This window comes from Gallus gallus, chromosome 1 (assembly GCF_016699485.2).
Source record: "Gallus gallus isolate bGalGal1 chromosome 1, bGalGal1.mat.broiler.GRCg7b, whole genome shotgun sequence".
Classification (NCBI taxonomy): domain Eukaryota; kingdom Metazoa; phylum Chordata; class Aves; order Galliformes; family Phasianidae; genus Gallus; species Gallus gallus.
In genome coordinates, this window is record NC_052532.1 from 67,988,944 (window position 1) to 68,009,395 (window position 20,452).

At 44.9% G+C, this 20,452-nt stretch overlaps 1 protein-coding gene across 6 annotated transcripts in view; it reads right to left on the reverse strand.

The window, feature by feature from the left end:
• Nucleotides 1–15,354, reverse strand: part of ITPR2 (inositol 1,4,5-trisphosphate receptor type 2) — a 264,932-nt gene extending 249,578 nt beyond the window's left edge. For 5 of the 6 annotated variants that reach the window (XM_046904326.1, XM_015291441.4, XM_015291434.4 and 2 more), the window contains exon 1: nucleotides 15,104–15,354. Coding sequence is in view for 4 of the 6 variants with exons in the window: in XM_015291441.4 (XP_015146927.1) it covers nucleotides 15,104–15,195 (92 nt within the window). In the remaining 2 variants the exon portion in view is untranslated. Of the gene's footprint in view, nucleotides 1–6,835; nucleotides 6,974–15,103 lie in introns of those variants that run through there. The other variant, XM_046904324.1, reaches the window with a different exon arrangement.
• Nucleotides 15,355–20,452: the final 5,098 nt, after the last annotated feature.

A 20,452-nucleotide genomic window follows, 5' to 3' on the forward strand; every position in this document is an offset into this window, starting at 1 on the left:
TCTGGCCTTCTGCTACGACTGACCTGCTGGGCTCAAGCTTTTTCTCTGACTGAGAAGTGCAGCTGCCAGCCTTGCCCCATGTACCCCTCTGAAGCAGAGCTCTATTATTTTCCAATTTGACACACGGAAACAAAATGGCATTGGCTTAGGTGACAGCTGACACTTTTTTGAGTGATACTCATACATCACAACATTCAATAAAAGGACTAAGCTGACCCAAATGCAGGAAAAGGCAAAAGTAAACATCAGGCTTGTTCATTCATTTCAGGTTACAACCGTTCAGAGGCTGACGGTCTCCAAGCAACAGTCGACTCAGCTAGCACAAATCATCCACTAAATTGTTTAAGTATATGAACTCTTATTGCTTGGAGAGAGCTAAGAAGCACTCACGTAAACTGTTATGACGGTGAACAGTAACACTTTGCCACTGATAAAAAATAGCTCGCAGAATAAAAGCATATCCACAGCCTCGGTGGTTTGAAAAACCATTCCCCAGGCAGCCAAGATGGTCTCCGATGTCACAGTTTACTCACACACAAATCCCTCCACTGGTACAACACCCTAAATAAGACATCAGAGTTAACAGAGCTCTTAACTGCATATAAACAGATATTAGTTAAACCTAAAGGAATAATCCTTAAAGAAATGGAAGTGGAGATGAGGATTATTTCTCTGAAGGTATGCTGTTGCTTACTACTTGGCAACTTAAAAGGAGTGCAAATTGCTCCTGCACCTTGCAGCGTGCAGCTCACCGTGCTGGGCTGCAGCTTTGCATTAGCAATTCTGTGAGCTGGAAACAAGCTTGAACCTCCGCTGTTTCTTTTTTCTAATCCTCACTCTGAAGAGGTCTTAGAACGCACTTTTGTTTATTTTTATCTTCCAAGCTTAATTCTTTTATCTAAGAAGTGAGAGCTGAGAACAGCTATTTGTTAGTACACAAAGCTGTGTGTTAATATAGAAGTCTGTATCTGACCTGTTGTCCTGAAATCAGAAAAAGGTATCACAGTACTTATTAAAGTTAAGTTAGCTACCACCAACTAACTTTACACAGACTTTGTCAGAGTTGTGGCATGAACTTTCAATAGGCATTTGAGTCAGATTCGCTTCTGATCTCCTCAGGCAATGCAAAGCAGCTGACAGCAGCTGATGTTCATCATCTGAAAGGGAACTGATCAAATGCCACAAACTCCCACCTCCCCCTGCTCTCAGTGCACAAATACGGCAGAACTAAAGGAAGACTTCTCAGTTGCCCCTAGCAATTCCTTCTGGCCAAGACCATTTGAAAGCGATTGCTTTGGTATTAGGGCTAATATAAACCAGAAATCCAGAAACACAGAAATTCATCTGGTCACTCGTGCCCATTTCAGGTGTGAACAGCAGCCCCATAGCACAAAGAGCTCCTACCCAGCCGGGGGGGCAATAAAGCTTTGCCCGTTGCCTTTCCTTGGAGAGCTCAGGTTCTGCAGAAGCCTTTTGGCCACTTATATCTACGCTGATACACAGAACCTGACAGCCTCTTCCAAGCAGTCTTCAGTCCCAGCACACGCACTGTCTACCCAGGATGTCCCACCCTCAGTCTAGCAGCTGAGTAGTGCAGAAGTCATCAGCCCCTTGAGATAAACCCCTGACGTGGGCCAAGATCAGAGCACCTCCTGCATGCTAACAGCAAAACAAAGTACATCAGCATTCTGAGATTCAGACTCTCTTAATTTTTCAAGCCAGCCGAGAAGCAGAAAACAAGCATAATCAGATTGATTCTTCTGCGATAGCAGATGATCATTTGCTATCAACTGTTCTGAGTTGCGTGGACCCCTACCACACAAATTTCCCCTTCGACATCCTTCTGCGAGCCACACAAACTGCAAGCACTTTGGCTGAAAGTCAGAGCAGTGTCAGTGGTGCAAAAGATACTCCGAAGCAGGCTCTTGCCAGCACAAACTGCTCTTTCAGGGCTCCTGAGCTTGGTAACGGGGACAAAATGAACTTCCTGTTCTTCCACAACTGACACAGCAGATTAAGTGCTGGGAATGGGGAACCGCAGCAAATCACCTCAGACTGCACAGTCCAGAGACCAGGAGAAAGCACCACAGGAGAAAGAGCTACCAGCATACAGCACCAAATGCATCTCTGGCAGTTGAATTCCATTCCATTTCATAAGGAGAAGGGTCAAAAAACTCATGGAAGATATTTGTGGTTCAGCTTATAAAGCACTTCCGTATTCTTTCTGGATGCAAAAACAAGGAAGAAAAAACTGTATCTGGTTTTTTGTTTGTTTGTTTTTCATAGGAATAATAAATGCCTCTGTTAAATCCTTAAAATCAAGCACTCGGATCTGACCCGTCAAACTATCATCACATTAAAACATCCCATTCTTGAGCAGAAATAGGCAGAATGTAGAAATTCCAGAGCTCTCTCAGCAGGTAACATCAAACACCGACCCAGATTCCCACAGCAAAGATGCTGGGACCACTCCAATGGCTGATACCTGAAGACATTTCATCACCCAGGCAAGTCTGGGATTCTAATTGTTTCAGTATACTGAGAGGACTGAAATGCTTGGAAAGAAGAGCTGTCCAGACATTTTCCGTAGTTATTTACTAAAGTGATAGAACACCTCTAGATCTTGTATGTCCTCTGCTAAACTGGGATAATGAGATGAAAAGTAGCTACTGAAAAACGCTTTCTTTCACTCCAGCTTATTGGAAATCTTCCTTATGTCTGAACATGAGCTTGGTCGCTTTAGTTCATGCGCTTGTCACTACAAGTTAGACCATTATCACACACTGTATCTTCACTACATACAAAAATGAGGCACAAAGTGCAATCAAGACTGAATTCTCCCTAGCTCAGTGTGTCTCACTAATCTCCAGACACTTCTCAGCCTCTGTATATTTCATGTAAGAATGTGTCCAGGAGATGCTTATGTTACCTATCAGGCTTTAATGCTTCCAGTTCATTGTTTGGTTCTACTCACAGTCCTCACTGCCCCAAAATTTCGTTTTTAAATTTTAAAGAGATTTGCTTTATATTGAAATAAAACTTCTTAAGTACAACTCAGTGTTCTCATCCACTGCTGGGCATGTGTCATGCAAGCCTACAATCTCAAAGACCTATTGAAATACTTTGAATTTTAAATTTCCCTTTGATCTACAGGCGGTTTGCTCTTGACTCTACAAAAATCATTTGGAAAGGTTTCTTCTATTTCTAGTTTTCTTTGGTGCCTGACTTCGCAATTGTCAGGCCACTTCCTGAAATAAGTCATGACTGTACCAACTGTAACTATCATGCTAAAGCCAACTCTCGATTCTCCGGCAGAAAGAAAGCTAGGCTCTTCAGCAACACACTCCATTGATGCCACAACAAGATACTGTTGGCACCAGGGCTCTCTCTTACCTATCATGCAAACATCACATTTCCTGCACCATTTTCCACATCCTGCTTACACATCACCAAATCATACACTTTTTTTCACATCAGCTTTGACTTCTGCAGCCCCTCAGCTCCAGCATTTCCAAAGACACCATACAATGTCTGAAATAATGTAACCATGCAACAATGGTACCAGTCATTCATTTTCCCCCATCTCCTATGTACTGTCTCACTTCTACACTCCGCACTTGCCTGATGAGACCAGACAATTTGATCTTGCCACTGTGAGAGGAAGCTACTCTTTAAGACAACGGCAAGAGCCAATTACTTCCCCAAATTCTCCTTGAGAAGCTTCTGGCTGCTCTGAAGTCCATTCCAGGAAGTCAAACACATTCTTCAGGCAGATGATTCAGGGAGTTTTGCATCTTATTCAGAAGGTTTTGCAAATTACGGGAAGGTAATTTCTTTCTCAGCAATCTCATTCCTTGAAATAACCAATCCTTTGATCTTCTGCCTAAGGCAGTATCTACAGCTAGCCTCCAAACAGTTCATTTGGATGAGGCACATCATCTCATTCCAACTTGGAAAAGGGATTACTACAGTAACCAAAAGTGATCTGCAAGATCACTTCTGAAGTCCACAAGACTTTGCAGAGGCTCAAACACAAAACAATCCAAAGCTTTCCTCAACTACATTTTGTGGAAAATCAGACCAAGATAATTGTAATTGCATTTTTGACCATCCATTTGACTCACCTTGCTCTCTGAGAATGGCTCCATTGCCTGCTCACTTCCAGATAGTGGAATTTACTGCAGCCGCATAAAAGGTTTCACTTTCATCTGCAAGTCACCACTCAAAGCATTCATTAAGTAGCCTAATCAGATATTTGATTCTTTCTGATTTGCCCAGTTCTTTTTTTTTAATTCTGACAGATTTATTTTTGTTTTAAACCCATGAAGCTTTCAGTTCTAGTACTGGAGGTCGTATCAATTCTACATGCTGTCTTTAAATTGTGCACTTTTCTCTGTGACTCCTTCTTATACCGTGCCTCCATAAGAACACTGGTCACAAATTTCCACTTTGGAAGTCGGATCCACCATGTGATACCAGTTATGAACAGTCACAAGTGATAATGTAAGTTCTGAAGACTTAATGACTACTGGACTCTAAAGAAAAATCGGAGCTGCTGTCAAGTATTTTCTTGATCGTTTATTCACTACCATTTATTCATGATTTCTTAAAATAAATTCTTGTTTTCTTGGATGAAGAAATCAAACTGTAGACGTTTATTTGACTACTTTGATTTTCAGAGAGGACAGTGCTCAATTGCATTATCTCATTTTTACTTTCCTTGGGTCAATGTAGCAGCCATTCTTTGCCTATGGCTGAGTTTTTGTTCTTGTTCTTTGCAATTCTATGCACTTGGTCATAGTTAGTTCACCCTGTGAGTGTTGAATTTCTTTCTAAGAAAAGCATTGACCCAGCTTCTTGGGTCACACAACTCAGCTTTTATTCAGACGTTACTGGGTATATGTGTTTTCGGTGATAACTTCTATTGCTTCAGCTACGTCATTCCATAAAGGAGGAGGATTTACGTCATAATACAATGACAAATGAAGAGCAGTAACTATTCTCACTAGTTTCAGTGAGGCTGCACTCAACATATGAGGCACAACAATAATGCCAGCAAGTATAAAACTCTTTTCAATTCATTTTTTTTCATGTGATAAAACTCATTCTGAGTTTTTAGATATATGCTTTTAAAAGTTTGACACATGGAAATAGTAATGAACCAACCAGTTTTGTCACAGCTGGCTTTCTCCAAGGTCTACCACAAGAAAAGCAAACATTAAAAAAATATATGCAATTTAGCATTGAACATCTTACCAGATCAACGTTTATAAAACAGAGCAGCAACCCAGAACTTGAAGTCTTGTGTTATATATGACAATTTGTTAACAACCTTGTGTAAGTCATTCCTCTGCTTGTGTCCCATCTCTTATTACAACAATTCCCTTTAAAAACACTGCAGATCTACAGGGGGAAATCCAGACCAGCACTGTCTCTCTTCCAGCCCTACTGAAGTATAACAACTGTGGTAGGCAGAGCTTAATCACAGTGAACAGTTTAATCTGCCACAGAAAGGAAACAGACAGGTGAAATGGTCTCAAGGCCAGGAGTCTGTCTTCACCACCTCAACGTGCAACATTGCTTCCAGTGGAGTGTTGTAACAGAACTTCATGTGCAGCAATTCTACTATGCCTTGCGTACTACTAGATAGGGAAAAATAAATAAATCATGCAGTAATTGGTCTTTACATTCACCGGCAAAAAAACCTGTTCAGCTACTAAAGTTGATACAGACAGGACTTGATGCCTGCCAGGTCCTGACCTTGTTGGTTTTTTCGCAAGCAATGCCATCGCTACCATCAACCAGGCTCACCGCTAGCCTGAATCCTGCAGTTGCCCAGGTTGCATATCAGTGCTTTTGAATGACTTAATGGCCAAATTCTCATTTATCCTTAAGTAATCCCAGAGAGGTCACCGGGGAAGCAGAAACCTCAACTTGGATATTGTTCAATCGGTATCCTGTTATTAATTGCTCCATAACGCATTTGCCTTTTTTAAGCCTACAGATGTCCAGGTGTAGGGCCTACTGTCATGGATCTTGGATGCTATTTTGTTGGTTACTTTTTCTTAGCAAAAGTATATATATTATCATAACTAACTGTCAACTACACCTATGGAAATAAATTATTACCTGCTCACTTAAAAATAAAAATCAATATATCCACTAAATTCTGTATGTTTTGCTCTTTTATCATTTAAAGGCTATTTTTTTCTCTGTATTCTAATAGACTTCATAAACAGCATGCTAGGACAGCAATGACATGTAATCCTATATTCAAAGATAGTTGAAAATTTCATTAGAAATTTAAACTTTCAGTATTCACTGCAGTGTTCAACCTTTCTGCTGTGACATTAACAAGAAAATCCAAAATATTTATGACAGCAGCTCAGTACTTACAATGCCTGTTTAACGTCAAAGTTTAATTTACTAAGTTCTGTCTTCAGTCTGAGAAGCACTACAGGCATCGTCCAACCTGATTTTTACATCAGCAAACCTGATTTCTTCTGTATACCAGTTGTAAAGCACTGAAATTTCACAGAATTCTTCACTTAACTTCAAACTTCCAGCTGTCTGCAGAGCCAAGTTCGCCGCACCCTGTTTTTCCAACTTGGGACATGAGTGAAGTCTATGGACTGACACCAACATGAGTGACAGACGGCAACGACACTGCACTCAGCTGAAGCCGAAAACTAAAAGCTACCTTGCAAGAAAATGATAATCAAAGGCAGAAATTGCCCAAAATGTCAAAATTAATACTATTAACAGGCAGTTAATCTTTTTCACTCGGCACAGTTGTTTGATTTTTTTTGAAATGAAGGAAATAAAACTAACTTACCAAGTAGCCTTACTGCTTTTATTCTTTGATCAGAAAAAAATGGAGCTTGCTTAGTGATGTATTCTTACATTTTTCACCAGTCATAACTAGAAAGATCTGCTCCTGGTGTTTTCAAAACTGATAGTCTTAACTCGATCTATTAGTTTTGTTTACAGCTTTTTTTATTGTTTCTGAACACTAAGAAAATATTAACCAGGCATAAAAGGTGACTGAGAATATTTTAGCAAAGCACACTGATTCAGTTATCTGGAACAACTGCAGAGCCTGACAGATCTCCAAGTCCAGTCAACTCTTAATGAGATCAACAAGGTCATGCCGAAAGTGCTGCTCCACTGCAGCGTAGTGAGACCCCCACCTGCAAAGCATGTGCCCTCATACAAAGACAGAAGAAGGAAATTACTACTAAATTCAGGGCAATTCTTACACATCGTGAGTGTGTGTGTGTGTGTGTGTGTGTGTGTGTGTGTGTGTGTGTGTGACCATTCCTGTTTTCAAGCTTCCCTCCACGCCCAGGAGGGAGAACAATTCACTTCTGCTTAAATACAAGTTTAGAACACTCAAAATTCACAGAGCCCTGAGAGTTGGGACTTCACGAATAATCCCAGATATTGCATTAGGATAAAACTATACCCGTCACGTTCAATACAGCTGCCCCCTAAAGCTGACAAGTTAAACTTTCCAAATTGCATAGCTCAAGACTGAAGAACTACCCAAAATTTCACAGGCATCAGGCTGCAGATGTGCTCTGGAGCCAGGTGAAACTCCCCATAGAAAACCAAGACGTCCTGCAGGGTTCCCTGGTGGTTTATGCCTGCTGGGCTCCAGCTTGCACCTCAAGCAAGGCGAAGAGGCGGGGAGGAATGCTAGCACAAGTAAAGAGAAGAAAAGCCCATGAGCTGAGTTTCTGTCTGTTAACTGTGGGCACTTTGGTGTAGAAGTCTGGGGCTTACTGCGAGTTTCAGCAGCTGTTTTCTTATGCTGCAACTGCATGCTTTCAGCTGCCTCTGCAACACTCATTAACTTACATATGTCAGGTGCCGGAAAAAAAAAAAAACACAACTGTTTGAAATTCAAACAAGCCTCTAAAAGAAAATCAAGATAACGAGTCCAAGCGTTGGATCATAACAAGCTTCTGTATTTTGTGATTCATCTGAAAAGCTCCAGTTTCAGGGTTTGTTTTTCTTTTAAATGACATCGATTTTTATCTGCCAGAGGTCAAAGAAGAAAAGCTTGGTTACTGTTTTAACATTGGCTCCTGCAGTAAGTTCAATTTGCAGTGTCAAACGACAACAGCCACACCTCACTACGCTTTTCTAGCTTTCTTCTGCCAGGTAATTTCAAACGAATTTCACCCCCATGCCTTTTGTCACGTGGTAGCAATCAAGCTAAAGGGGCATTTCAAACGAACTGTCTTAAACTTGTTATCTATAACATTACAGGAATTCATTAAGCCTTAGTTGCTAAGTGCACGTGATGTACGATGCTTTGGTAACGACTTCCATACACTGCAAATTTGGAATGGGACTGTGTCAGTAAGGAATTTGTGCTTTTAAAGAGAATTGTGTAAGGCAGCATAGGTAATCTTAAAACTATGCCTACTATTCCTTATTCGGAGGGATTGATTTTGCAACTCAGTCCGTCTCCTAGGGTAGGCAGTACTGTTATGCATTTTCCCAAGCAATACCAAGAGCTCTAAAAAAATAAAATCAAATATTCAGTTGACTGAGACCAGACCAGCCTCAGCACAGACCTCCACCCATTTGAAACAGCAAACCAAACAGTAGCAGCATCAGGCTGCTTGCTTCCACTTGGAATAATCTGAAAATAAATAAGACAATTTGCCAGTAGCTTTCAAAGCTATTTTCCAACAGCAGGGGATTGCAGATCCCTCAGCAACTGTCCTTCCCGTGTTTCTGTCCACTTCCACTTTCTTTCCAATAGGTTCCCCCTGTTGGACCACACTCGCCAGTCACTGCCCCACCACACACACCCAACTGCCCGTGCACATGAGGTGCCTGGATCTTGCCCTTCTGACTTCTCTACCACCTCACCCTAAGCCAAAGAGCAAAGCTGCACAGAACCAGCAGTGCAGGCACTGCTAACTTTAAAGCCATTACGATGGGATAATGGCCAGGGGCGGCTGCCAGCACAGCCCACAGTGTCACAGCGGTCCCGGTAAGATCATTCCCCATCTCAGTGCCTCCAAAAGCCAGGCCAACATTAAGAGGAGCAGAGGAAGAGGAGACCACCATGCAGGAGAAGGAGCAGGCCTCACGGCTGCGCTGCCACTCCAGACAGCTCTCCACACAGTTCCGTAGGATCTTTCTTTACCAAAAGTCAGGGATAAACAATAGATTTTTACTTATCCTGTTCTCAGAAATGTTCCTGCTGTTTCATCTGAAACTTTCCACACACAAAAGTTTATCCCCACACACGTCTCCCTCAGTAGAAGAAGTCAAAGCACAGCACCACCACAAACAGTGGGATCCAGGGCGTACGATGGGCAAAGTCTGCACATGAATGTACCTGTGGAACTGGCTGTTCAGTACTTAGAAGGAATCAGATTTAAAATAACATAAGTGAAGGTTTGAAAGAATCAGTTGTAAGGACTCTGCAACACGTTAAAATATTCATCTTCAAATAAGTGGCAAAATAAAACACCAACGAGGAAACAAAGCAAAATCCTGAGCGATCAATTTCCTTTCCTCATTTTTTCTATGGAGATCCTTAATCGAGTGCATCACAGTCACACCTGAACTCCGCTGCTCCTCTCTTGGTACAAGGAGGAACAGACCCCTCAGCGCAAGCAGACACCAGACCCCCACGTGCACCAGGGGCAGACGCAGCAGCTGTGGGACCATGGCTCACCACATAGCTCAGCAGCACCCATGCCATTGGCACTGCAGAGCGTGAGGCCCACTGCAATGCCAGCTGCCCGCAGGGGTGAGTGCCTATCACCGGAGCAATTGCAGATGGAGCTCACCCTTCCTTCTGGGGCACTTTCAAAATATAGGTGCCCCTGATTCGTTGTGCATCCGGGGACCACATAAGGGACTGCTGAGCTAAGCCTTTCATTATGCAGAAGGCAGCTCGGTACGGTTTAAGGTCATACAAGTTGTTAAACAATCTTCCCTCTTTACTGACTGCTTCCCACACAGCCCTGTCGAGAGCTGCAGAAGCTGTAACAGCCACACCAGTCGTCTCCACTTAAAACTAAGTCTCTTTTTATTTCTATCAGCACACACAGCTAAGGGGTAAACCCACTTTTACTTTAAATCAATTGGCTCTTTCCCTACACCCATTTCACTCTCCACTTCTGTTTGTCCTTTGATAATGAACTCTTTGAACCAAGGATATTACGTTTCAGCATATAGCCTTATTAATCATAAGGCTGTAATTAAGGCTACTCCTGCACTCCTTCACACTCAAGCTATGCTCTGTGTGCAGGCAGAATGCCTGGAAGAAGCCAGCTCCCCCGGGCTCCTTACTGGTTGCATTCCCACAAGAGTGCTTTGTGGGAAGCCCCGTGCCATTGTTTATTTAAAGGCGGCACTGTTGTTTGGGATGAGCATCAAAATAAGTTCATTACAAGCAGCAAAGTTGGAGCAGCGCCCAGCTCTTAATGCAAAGGGATAATTGCAGAGGAGATAACCTGTGATAGATGCATTGAAATGCAAGGCAGGCGAGACACAGATTTATATTTATACACTTCTGCTTATGTGGTCTTTACTATAAAGTCAATTAAGATATTTAAGAATGCATATAATATAGCTATCACAGAAAAGAAATACACAGTGTAGCTGCAAAGTGGCCCTTAACGAGCCAATCTGCACTCTAGGTTACATCAGCAGACATGGAAAGTAGCTGCAGAACTCAGTCTGGTGTTTTTGCACTAGGATGATGACAAAGAGAAGGTATTTCTGAAAACGCTAAGCCTGCAAAGCAGAAAAGATATTAAGACAGAATCAAACTGACAAGTTTCATCAGGAGGATAAGGCACCCCTGTAACAAAACGCAGCAGTTCTTCTGCCCACAGGAAAGAGGAAATTCATCTTCCCTCCCTGTTCCACATATTACTATGTTCTGTAAGTACCAGAATTAAATTACGGTGATACCAGTTGTGCCACTTTCACTTTCTTCAGGCTTTTTATTCTCTCCTGACTAATTACATTTTGTCAGCTGGCAAAAGAAAGAAAAATGTGCCATTAATTAAAGGACACATACAGTGCTCTTCAACCATCGCTTACAATTTCAGGCAGTATAAGAGAAGGATGGGAAAAAAAAAAACTTCTGTCAAGTGAGAGAGGCTGCCTGAGACAAATCAGCACTAAACTCGAGAAAACGAGCTGGGATTTGGATTAGACGATCCTTGCAGGTCCCTTCCAGCTTGGGATATTTTATGGTTCTATGAACTCACAGATTCTTTTTGCTTCTCATTAGAAATGCTCGCACCACCCAGCAGGTAGCCCCCACCGTGTCCCCTATTAACCACACTCTGTGAGGTCTCTGTGGCCCCGCACTGCAGCGGCTGTGCAGAGGTGAGCCAGGAACGCGGCTACCCACAGTGACCGGCAGCCCCATTGTCAAACTTCCCAGCAGCTGATGTGGGCTCTTGTGGATATTCACTGCTTTTCCGCCTCCCCAGCTGAGAACATATTTTCCTCTCATTGTACAGAAAGGTGATTAGTGGTAGCTCCAATTCCCAGCACACATCAGTGCCCACACTTACTGCCAAAGCACCGGTGGTCCCAAGGCTCAGACACCACTGTAGGACAACTTGCGATACCCAGATCCATCACCTGGCTCTGCCACATACTGCCTCTAGGACATAAAGCCTCACGCTGTGCAGGAGCTGAGATGCTCTTAGAGTTTAAAAACGAGGGGGAAAAAAACGCTCTTAGCTCTATTCAGTAATCCAGTACAAAACCGATCTTGAACTGGCAGAAAAAATTACCCATGGGTGCAAATTCCTTTTCCCAAACACTTCTCGGTAGCAATTTGCAGGATGAACAGTTTGTATACACAGAAGCATTCTCCTTTTTTTTTTTTAAAAAAAAAAAGGAAGCAGAGAAAAAGAAACAACTCAAACCTCTGGGATCGGAAAAGGCAGATTACACATCACTAGCACCTCAGAGCAGCACCCAGATCCAGAATAAACCCAAACTCCAACAGAAAGAAAAAAGTGCAGGCAATTGCTTGGACCTCTGTACCTCAGGCATCTGAAGCCTGCAGCAACCAACAGAGTGTGCTGAGTTTTAAAGCCCTCTCCAAGATGTCCCAGAGGTGCTCCTGTCCCACTTGAATCCACAGCCTGCAACATCCTTCTGAAGACGGGCATTCATGCCTCTTCTTCAAAACCTCACCACAACCCTATTCTACAGATGGGAAAAAGAGGAAGAGTTAGGAGCAGGCTGCCTCACTTCTCTGCCCCTGCCCCCAGCCAGCGCTGACTCGACATGCGGAAGAGACACTCAGTTTCCTCTTCTGACTACGGGATCACATCTGACAGCAGAGCTCTTGCTCTGTGTTTCACCCAACAGCTGTTTATAGTAAACAGAACAAAAGCCCTGTGCCAGGGATGGGAAGGCAGGTTTCTCTCAGCCCAGAAAAGCGGCCAGCCTTTTGGGTCCCACTTGCAGAACCTCACTGCCCCAGCAACTCCCAAAACCTTTTTGCAGCCAGAGGTGTGAATGGGCACTGCTGCCTTCACAGCACCCCCGGGCACGCTCACCTGGACACAGGGCAAGGAGCCCTGGTCCCCAGCTGCCAAACAAGGGATGACCACCAATCCTCCTCTTGCTCAGCAGGAAGGTTCCCATGCTCAGTCTCCAACAGGTATTAAGCAGAGCCTAAGCTCAATCTGCACAGCTCAGCTTCATCTTTACCTTGGATTTAAGTTTCATGAAGAAAACAGCACATGAACATTTCTGCATCAGCAAACAAGCAAAAAATACTCCACTATGCACAAAACCCAGCCTTTGCCTGGATCTTCACCTCCGCACTAATCTGTTTGAATAAGGCCACTTATATATGGGTTTCCCCAGCCTGGAGAGGTGCTGTGTGCAGCTTTTTACCTTATTTATAGTGTAGCCTCACTCATGCTTTGTTTAAGAAACAATTAGCCTTTGACAGCTTAAAATAAACAGCACTCTCCCTGCTACAGAGCCACTAGATTCAAGCTGGATTTAAAGTTCTTGTAGCTACAGGAGATTGATGGACTGCAGAGTGCGAGCCACAAGCTGGTCTGCCCTCCTCTCCCTGACCTTGGCAAGACGGGGACACCTCCACACAGGCACTGGCAGAGCAGAGGACCTGCAGCAGGCAAATGTGCAGCTGGGCAAAGCTCTCTCTTGGACTTACTGGTGCTTTCTTCCCTGGACTTACTGGTGTTTGCCTCTTGCCTGGCTGCAGCCAGCCCAAAGGCAGGGACTGCGCTGGCTGGCACAGGTAACAGTACCTGGCAGCACGACCTTTCATGTCTGCCCAATTCCTGTACCACCAGCAGAGGGTCAGCACTCCCACTTAGAGGGCGTGGGAGTATTCCACTGGCAGCTTCACCTTTCCTTTGGAGCCTTCAAGCTCCTCAGCTCCACTCCACAGCTGTCTTTGGATGCTGGGGAGCAAAGGATGCTGAGGAGCTGCCAGAGCTGCCTTGTGTTCTTAAAGCCCTGAAGGAGAGACACACGCAGATGTACTGCCCCATCCTGGAGGTGTCCTCCATCTGGGTTAGCTTGCTTTTACTACAGGAAAGCCTGGAGAGGTATTAGTGAGGGTGTTAGCTTAGGCTCAGTAACTTCTGCAGAAGAGCTCCCCTGTACCACAGGCGCACCACAGCCTTGGCTTCCTGTCCATAAAGCTGGAATGAATGCTCTGCCCCAGCTCCTGGGGACAAGAGGCTCAGTGGCCACCAGGTAACTGAATGCAGCAGTGAGACAGAGCCCAGCAACTCAACAACAAACCGTGCTGACACAGAAGCAGGGGCTGCAAGAATAAGAAACAATAGCCAGTGGTTAGCAGCTGCAGAAAGCAAACATTTTCAGACAGGATTTAAAATTACAAGAGTCAGCAACATAAAAGGAGATGTGAGACACGATACAGTCAGTCACAGATAGAAAAGGCATGAAATTAACAAATAGAGGAACAAACCATGGAAAAATATTTGTTAACAGATGAAATGATCGCACGCAAAGATAGGAAGTAATCATAACATAGAAAAAATATAGAGGACTACGAGCGCCAGCTTCATTCCAGTACGGGTACCACTGTAGGTACCCCCACAGTCACTGCTGCTATCATAACACTGCCCTCACTCGTAGCCCCACTGTCGGGCCTCAAGGGCACCAGCAGCTCAGTGACAGGAACCGGGCACGCCTCACAAACTAAGGGTTGACTTCAGCATGGAGTGCATTTGCTTAACTGTAGTTCTGAAGGCACAGCTGACGTCTGAGAAGCAATAACTGCTGTTTAACCTGGGCTTGAGCTGCCTCATGGACTGAATGGCTACGATTCGCCCCACCAGCACGCAGTTCGGGTACACTCAGGGACACACTCACCTTGGCCACAGCACCCAGGCACTGGGACCCTACATCAGGGGACCCCTCAGGGCTGCTGCTGCAGCCACGCTGTGACATGGGTAAAGAACAAGACAGGCGTGCTCCCGGAGGCATGTCCCCATGGGCGTGTGGGATCCCAAGGGGCAATCAGAAGCACACACAGAACCCCAAGCAAGCAGGAGAGGGACAGCCAGGGTTGCACTGCATCTTTCCATCCTGCACGGAGGAAACACAGCTCGCGGAAGAAGCATCCCCACGGAACGGAGCATCTGCCGCTTATTGCCCACCGCGGGGAAGACCCCACCGGAACACGAACGAGGAGGGGCACGCCGATCGACGAGCGAGCAGCGAAAGCGCTCCCAAGTTTTTGCCCTTTCGCACCTTTGCAGAGAATCACACGCATACCAGAATTCAAAATAATAACAGTTAGAAATAAGTAAGGAAATAAATAAATAAATAAATAAATAAATTAAGAAGCTCTGCAGCCGCGGCCGCGAACACGGCGCACACGCGGCACTCGGGCCGGGGCGCTCCGGGTAGGCTGCGCCGGACAGAGCCGAGCCGAGCCGAGCCGGGCCGGGCCGGGCCGCTGGCGCTCCCCGCTGCCCCTCTCCTCCTCCTCACTTCCTACTTTCCCCGCTCCGCCAAGCGTCGCGCCGGGCTGGCAGCGCGCTCCGCCGGCCGCTTCCTGTACCGCCGCCCGCCCCGCACTCACCCCAGGGTACTGATGAAGCCGTTGACGGAGCCCTCGGCGTAGAGGGACACGATGTCCCCGATGTACAGAAAGCTGGACATTTTCTCAGACATTTTGCCTCATTCTCCGTTCATCTCGCGCTCCGTCACCACCCCCGCCCTCCTCGAAGCCGGACGACACGGGGGGAGGCCGGAGAGAGCGGCGGAACGGCGGCGAGCGCGGGCCCGGCCGCGGCTCCTGCGGCGCTGACAGGAGCGCGGCGCCGCTGCCCCCCGCCGCCCGCCTCGCGCCCCGCGCCGCCTCCCGCCCGCCTCCCGCCCCTCGCGGCGGCCCGCCCCGGCCTCGCCACATGGCCGCCCGCCTGGCCCGGGGCAGCGCGGGGCCTGGGGCCGAGGTGCAAGGCTGCCCAGGCGCCGAGCAGGGCCCGGCTCGTTGCTGCTGGGGCTTGGCGGCGTGCTTGCTTCTGTAGCTCAAACTTCAGGAACGCGACTTCTTTCACCCATATTTTCCCTACAGCTCTAATTGCAGGCATGCACACCCGCAGCACCGGTTAGCCATCGTGTTTTTCCAACAGATAGCTGGGAATTATGAAGAAACAACAATTCACCCCGGTCAAACAGCCTGGCCAAATACTATTCTTGAGCACTAGGAGTATAAATCTGGTTGCAGGAACAAGCAGGTTGCTGCAAATGAGGAATAAGCTGAGAGCACAGCACTTGCAATGCGTGTCCCGCACTCACAGATTCCAGCCTTATCTCACTTCTACTCTGAACAAATGTTCTTGGCATCAGAAATGCTGAGTCTTGATATTAATGTTAGGAAAAAAAAAAAGTTTTACCATCTAGCCTGCCCAGAAAAGCCTGTCATGCCATTCTAGACTTAGCCCTCTTGCTCTCCTATGCTGAATATTCTGGATTTGTCTCCTCTTTGTACAGCCACACAGCCACCATCAATGCCATCTAAGACCTGAGCCTACATTCTGCCTATGGAAATACATGTGAGCACATAGGCCCTAGGTCTTATGGCTTCCCAGGTTCCCTCAGCCTCCTGGAATAACTACAATGATTGAAATGTTTCTATGAAAGAAACAGAACTTCCTGCCCTGCACAAGCCAAGCAGCTGGCTAGAGTCACCCAGGATGGAAGGGACCAAAAAAAACCCTTGAGCGTGAGAATGACAGTAGAGCAGTGTGAAAGGGTGATAGACTCAGGCTTTGGAGACAACAACCTGAGCAGTAGGTGCCAGCCAACTGACATCAGCAGAGGTGACATAGGAAGGAAATGGGAGCCACAATAGTGACACAAGAAGGCTTGAGGGAGACCTCATTGTGGCCTTCCAATACTTGAAAGGAGAGAATAAACAGGAGGGGGAACGACTGCTGTGGAAATAGTGATAGGACAAAGGGGAATGGTTTTAAACTGAGACAAGGGAGGTTTAGGTTAGATACGAGGAGGAAGTTTTTCCACACAGAGGGTGGTGACGCACTGGAACAGGTTGCCCAAGGAGGTTGTGGATGCCCCATCCCTGGAGGCATTCAAGGCCAGGCTGGATGTGGCTCTGGGCAACCTGATCTAGTGGTTGGTGACCCTGCACATAGCAGGGGGGTGGAAACTACATGATCATTGCAGTCCTTTTCAACCCAGGCCATTCTATGAGGGCTGCTGTCCAGATGGGGTGACACAGAAGAGGCCAGAATCACACCACTCATGTAAATGTCCACTGGTAGCCAATACACACAGGTTGTCAGCAGGGCTTGGGGACAGTATACCTGGGCCCCACTATACCTGGCCCCCAAGAGCTGCACATGTGTGTGGGAAAACTGAGTTCGAGCATTACAAGCAAACACTTTTAGGAAATTTTTAGAATGTACTTTCCATGGCAAAGCTCAGACTGACAGGAGCCCTCTAACTCCTCATCTTCTCTGCCTCTTTTCTCCCTTGTATGCCAGGGCCAGGCTGCTTTCTGCTGCACCCCTCCTTCCATTCATCCGTACTCAGCTGGAATGCACTTAAGCACCAAAAGCTGTTACCACCTCCTAGCTCTCTAGTGATAAATCTTGATCCAGTTCTGAGCAGTGATGGCTACTAGCTAGAAACAAGCTGTACAAAAACAGAAGTTTTTTCCCTTTGTGGGAAAAAAAAAACAGTCAGATTCAAAAGGCAGTCAAGTATTTGAGCAAACACTTCATTTTAAACCCGTATCATTAAAACAGTCCAACAATCTTACTGAAGTTACTAGATTTGTATACTGAAAATAAGCAAGTACTTCCCTGCTTTCCTCAACTAGGTCTGAAACTGATGTGCAAAGGAGCCCTTGCTAATCTTCTCCTTACAGGCAGGAAACTTCAGCTTGACAAATGCTTCTCCAGCATTTTCAACAAGCATTAAGCCTACTTTTATTTAAAGTAATGTTCGTGCCTCTCTGAGTGTTAGTTTTATGAAGATAGTATCTGGAAACATTCTATTAAGATGAAAGAGATTTTGTCATAACAAAGTATACATAGAAAAAAATAAAGTGTAGTCAAAGATTGTAAATGGAACGTTGCTAAATTTGTCTGGAGCAGAAATAAACCAAATTGGTTTATCAATATAAACACTTTTACTTCTGTTTTTAACCTTGCAGTTAATCGCAGAGCAAAAGTGAGACCCTTTAGTCATTAAATTAGACCAGTTGGATGAATGGAATTTTTCAAGGCCTTTGACATAATCCTACACCACATCCTTATCACTAAATCAGAGAGATATAGATAAAGAATAAGCTGGATGATCACAGCCAGAAGACTGTGGTCAATAGATCTATGTCCAGGTGGATTAGGTAGTGGTTGGACTTGACAATTTTTAAGGTTTTTTCTAACCTGAGCAATTCTGTGATGCTATGACTGGCATCGGCCAAGGGTCCATCTTGAGGCCCCACCTGCAGTACTGTATCCAGGCCTGGCATCCCCAGCACAATAAAGACATGAAACTATTGGAATGGGTCTAGAGGAGGCCACAAAGATGCCAGAGTACCTCCCCTATGAGGGAAGGTTGAGGGAGTTTGGCCTGTTCATCCTGAAGAAGAGAAAGCTCTAGGGACACCTCATTTCAGCCTTCTAGTACTTAAAAGGAGCTTACAATCAAGAGGAAGACCAACATTTTACACAGCAGCAAGACTAGGGAGAATGGTTTTAGAGTAAGAGGAGAGATTCAGATTAGAAATTAAGTAATTCTTTACACATAGGGTAGTGAGGTACTGGCATAAGCTGCCCAGAGAAGCTGTGGATGTCCCATCCCTGGAGAAAACCAAGGCCAGAGTGAATGGAGCCCTGGGGTGTCTGATCTAGTGGGTGGCAATCCCATCCACAGCAGGGCGGGGTGAACTGTGTTATCTTCAAAGTCCTTTCCAAACCAAGCCATTCTGTGAAATGGTATACACTTTCTGATGGTTATCTCCAGTAATCTTTTGTCCCAAGCTGTGCATACAGGCTTCTCCATTCAACAGGACCCAGCTGCAGAAATCACTGGCTGATGCTGACATACTGCCCCAGTGCAAACTTTGCTCCCTGTCATGGAAATGAAGAAATCTTCCTTATTCAACTTTCCTTTGAAGCCTATTACTTACTCTCAGAGAATAATCTATTTTTAGTGACTTTTGAAGCAGTACTCTTAAATTAAATCTGTCTTTAAATACTTTTTTTTTTTCCTAATAAAAGGAAGTTTATCATGATCTCTGCACCCTTATTTTGCTGTTCATGCCGGTGCTGAGGCACAGAGGAGCAGCAGTTTATCCATAGAAAAGTCAATAGAAGTACCCTGTTGCAGCATTCGAATACCTGCTTTAGATGTGAAAATGCACTACATTGAAATTACTTTTAACTGAAATAAAGAAATAAATCATCATTTAGATAGGCTGACATCTTCTTAAGACATGAAGCTGTCTGAATTTCCTGTTCATCTTACATGAACAGGGAATCTCCTGACACTGACCAAACATTTCACAGATTTGAACACTGCCTGAGTGGAAGGGCTTTAATCTTGCTCCTTTACAACCTCCCTCTTGTATGAAGTTAGAGATGTATAGGCCAGTTCAGCGAGAGCAAACTGAACCAAGGGGAAGCATATACAGCCAGGGGCATTGATGTTTCTTTTCATGAAAGCAGCACATAGTGCTTTCCAGCTGCAGGGGAGCGGTGGGAAGAGAGGAATGCCTTGAACTGTTTCAGTACAATAGCTATAGGTGGAATTAGGCCAAAACCCAGTATCTTTGGATCCAAAGCCTTGATTTTGTTTCTCATTTTTCTAATGTAAAGAAAACAAAAAGAACAAAGATCAGCCCATTGCAGACATTTCAGTGTTTAAAATCCAGCTCTGATCTTAGAGCCCAGCAGTAGCTGGAGTACTTTTTACACCCTAATCACAAGCAACGTATAATTACAGCATACTTGAGGAATGCTTAGCTTTCAAGGCACCTGATGAAGTTTCTCACACAAACTGGAGACACCCCATTACCTTGTGAATGGTTGTATCTGAGACAGCTTAGATCTTCCTTGAGCACAGAGGCATTTCAAAACATTTGGAAGTATAAAAGAGCATTATTGGCCTAAGAACTGATCAGAGAGAGCCAGAACAGCCCATGTTGACAACACCCGCACGCAAGAATTGATTTATTGCTGCTAGTGCTTTGTTTTACTTTGCCTATAGCAAACGCCAAGTACTAGATGATTTCTTGATAGTTAGCTAGCTGTGGGCACTCTTTTTGCCTTTTTTCCCCATCGTAGGCATTAACTCTTTATGCCATTGTTTGAAACAATGCATTGGTGTTGGTGCCATGAATATCAAGCATCCAGTGAAAATTAAAAATACCCTGCAGGGGGGAAAAAGGCCTGACAAAGAAGTGTGATTTGGTAACAAGAGGAGTCTCGTGAATCATGTAAATTAACTGTATATGACCAAGATTGTGAAAAACGGAACACAGAGTACTCATTGCTGCTCTACCCACTTTATTCAGCCTGTTATAAATTCCTAGCACCTAGTTTTACAAAAGCCTTTCCACTGGAGGCAAACACATTTTTCCTGACATGAGAAGTGGTCCTGAAAGCAAGCATCTCTCACATATGTCACCTCTGTGAGGTTTTCGCGTGGGCACAGGAATGAGCTCTGCATGGTCACTATCCATATGCACACGCTCACACGATGACATATATGCAGGAACAAGGCTCGCTTGCCATTTCATACAGCTCACTCTGTAAGAGCTAATATATGTGTTAATTCAAGAATTTAAATAATTGCTGGTTTGCCATAATAATCTCTTGAATGAAACTCAGAAATAATGAAAACTAAAGTTACTTGTGAGTTATTTAAGTAAAAAGAGTTTAGATTAAAGAGGAAGCCT